The sequence below is a fragment of the Mixophyes fleayi genome, unplaced genomic scaffold (assembly GCF_038048845.1).
Source record: "Mixophyes fleayi isolate aMixFle1 unplaced genomic scaffold, aMixFle1.hap1 Scaffold_2313, whole genome shotgun sequence".
Taxonomy (NCBI): domain Eukaryota; kingdom Metazoa; phylum Chordata; class Amphibia; order Anura; family Limnodynastidae; genus Mixophyes; species Mixophyes fleayi.
This window is the reverse complement of record NW_027446464.1, coordinates 47501-50626: the sequence shown is the minus strand read 5'-3', so window position 1 is coordinate 50626 and position 3126 is coordinate 47501. Positions and strand designations below refer to the sequence as shown.

The window sequence follows — 3126 nt, the reverse complement described above, 5'->3', positions numbered from 1 at the left end:
AACTGTCTCCCATGCTCCTCCTACTGGCTTATATAAGTGACCTCTCAGCATTCAATCCTCCTGGTTATCATGAGCAAGATCTTGGCTTGGACCCACACACCTATGCCCTCCCCTCCACACACTTGTGCTCTCCTCTCACTTGTAAGATGCAAAGAATTTTCATTTGAAATGTGCATGCTTGGCACACACAGATATTTTTTCCAGCTGAGCCGGTCAGATTCTATCTCAAGGTGAATAGAGCTGAATACGGTAGTGCAGTTGTTTATGAGGAACTTGCCACCTGAAGAGCAGTAGTAGTTGTAGATATGGGAGTATTATGCCAATTGGATAATCCAGCCCACCCATTATCAATCTAATGAAATAGTCATAAAGTAAAAATGTTTAATTATTTTATGTAATGCATTTTGAGAGTTGGAATTGGATATTCTTAATGTAGATCTAAATATACATTTTTAATGAGTTTTTTGTTTTCTTATCTAGGAGCTGAGGAAGTGGTTTCTGATCCTTGGCAATTTAGGAACCGCAGTGTGCTTTTTTATGTTAGGACCTGTTCCTATACTTCACATAGAAAGGTACTATTATGTTTATAATCTAGATCACATATAATATTTTTTAGGTTTTCCATCTCTGTCTTTAGTTTTTTAAACTGTAGCATTAATTAATATAATCAAGGCCATCTTTAAATAATATATGTTATAAAGGTATTACTTTCAGAAAAAAAGTTACTGTTTTTTGTTTTATTATTGTGACACCCAGAAATACCTTTTGCAGAGGATTCTGTGAATTCCTGTTACAGTTTTCTGGCTGTGTATCTTTTTAAAATGTAGTTCTTGTGAGAGAAAGGCATCGCTGCTCTGTGTGCAGTTATTTTGGTAGAGAATTACACATTGTGATATCTGTCTCTTCTCCAAGCTGCCTGCAACATGATTAGATCAGGTAGAGTTTTAATCCTAAAAATACAGAACGACCAGAAATAATATAAATTCAAATAAAAAAGTATATGTGAAAAACAGGTTAGCGAAGAGTTCATAACTATATATTTATTTACATTTAATATAATAGATAAAAACAATATCAGAGCATAACACCCTTTACAACCGAGCCCGCGGGTACCTAGTCTAAAGAGAACATCACCCATTTCAAATATAGAATATTCAGCAGTATAATTGCAAAAAATCAGACTGTACATTTGCAATGACATGAAAACCAAAGTAGAAAAATAATACAATCTTAATACTAAACCCACCCCCACTCTGTATACTCTACCCAAACTAAATACACCTCTAATGTTTACAGTCTAACCCTAAACTATGATAACTATCGACACTTAACCATCCAGCACACGTCCATTCACTAGATCCACACCACCTTTACGCGTTACAAATCCAGCAGAAGGTAACGTGTGCCAGACAACCAAGTATACCACTCTATAAAACAAAGAATACAAAAAGGAGAAGGGAAAAAAAACAATATCAGATATCATAGATTTTTTCAATTTGAGATAGCGCCATACCTCAGAATTTGATAATTGCCTTTAAGCTTGAATATCATCAAATTAAGACAAAATATGAATATTTTAGTTTTTTTGTGGCGTTTTTATGTCAGTCATTTTCAACATAAATATTTACATATCTTCCAGACGAGTGCACCGTTTTCGAATATATATTTTCCTTTTCTTTATGTAATATATATTCTCAGTATCAATATATTATAGTAGATACTCATCAAGCAACGTCCATCAAAACCCACCAGCATTCGATCAATCCAAACAGTAGCCTCACGTGGAGAATCAAAAAAAGAATGTTTGGCTCTCCACTATCACACACAGTCTAGCAGGAAATACAATGACAAAAGGGATCTGTAGTTTTCGAAGATGCCTTTTAACCGGAATAAATGTAGACCTGCTTTTTTGGACATCTTGTCACGGTTTGGTAGATTGGATTCTTTGATTTGCCCAACTTGGCGCTACTTCTAGCAAGGCACGGTGTCTAACGAACGGACGGTTTTCACCAGGGACCGCCGCAAGGTGGTTTGGTCTTAGCTGTGTCCGCCCGCAGGTCGCGGCCCTTACCAAGAGTGTCAGGCGAGACCCTTTAGGGGAATGAGCGGAGTGAGATAAACAAGATACAACAGAGAGGATGGAGCAAAGCCCTGTAGACAACGTTTTGGCTGAATGGTGAAGAGTAAGCTCTTGTGGAGAATGGTGTTATGGAATGGAGGAGCGTGAGCTCTGTGGGCTTGCCGTACCATGGGATGAGATGGAGCGGAAGCTCTTATGGTCAGCGATATAGCTGAGAGGGATGAAGCGTGAGCTCTTGTGGCCAGGGGCAAAATGAAAGAATGGAGCATAAGCTCTTCAACCAGTGGCACAGTGGGAATAGGTAGAGCGTAAGCTCTTTAGCCAGCGGCACAGCAGAGATAGGTGGAGCGTAAGCTCTTTAGCCAGCGTAAACAGATGGACTGAAGACCAAATGGAACACGCAGGGAGAAAGACGGAACATCTATACCAGGCAGGTAACATGATCAACAGGCACTGAGAAGGGGAAATGCCTTTTAAAGTTTGGAGCCAGAGTGGGTATCCAATAGGGAGCATGGAGAGGACATAGAAGATAGAGTCCGCGCATGCGCAGAGACAGGACACCAGTAGCCGAAGCATGGAATCCGTGAGAGACGGGTGAGTGTGTCGTTCCTCGGTTATAGAAGCCGAAGGACCGCCGTGTGACACATCTATTGAAAAATATGGCTATGCGGAAAACCGTTGGATATTCTATTCCAAAGGACCCTTCAGATGAGACATCCGTAACACCATATCACGATCTCTGTAGTGCAGAATTTCAACTATAAAAGTATGAGGCGCTGCTCCAGGCAGAGGTGCTTAGAAAGAAATGCGGTTGGCACATTCAAGCGCAAATTGGGCCATAACAAAAAAATTCCCAAATAATTGAATTAACCATTTTTCTAAGAAGCTCTCTGGGGTAGTACCATCCGCTTTCTCAGGTAATCCAACAAAACAAATATTATTACGGTAAAGCCGCCCCTCAATATTAGAAACATTTTGTTTACACATTGAGACTAAAGGGACTGAAGGGAAAATACTATTTTATCAAAGATTATGTTTTCGTACTT

At 39.4% G+C, this 3126-nt stretch overlaps 1 protein-coding gene across 1 annotated transcript in view; it reads left to right on the top strand.

Moving 5' to 3' along the window:
* Positions 1–462: 462 nt before the first annotated feature.
* LOC142123465 (MFS-type transporter SLC18B1-like) overlaps positions 463–3126 on the top strand; it is a 24403-nt gene continuing 21739 nt past the window's right edge. Inside the window, exon 1 of the mRNA XM_075194217.1 lies at positions 463–572. Coding sequence (XP_075050318.1) covers positions 538–572 — 35 coding nt within the window. The 5' untranslated portion in view covers positions 463–537. The remainder of the gene's footprint in view (positions 573–3126) is intronic.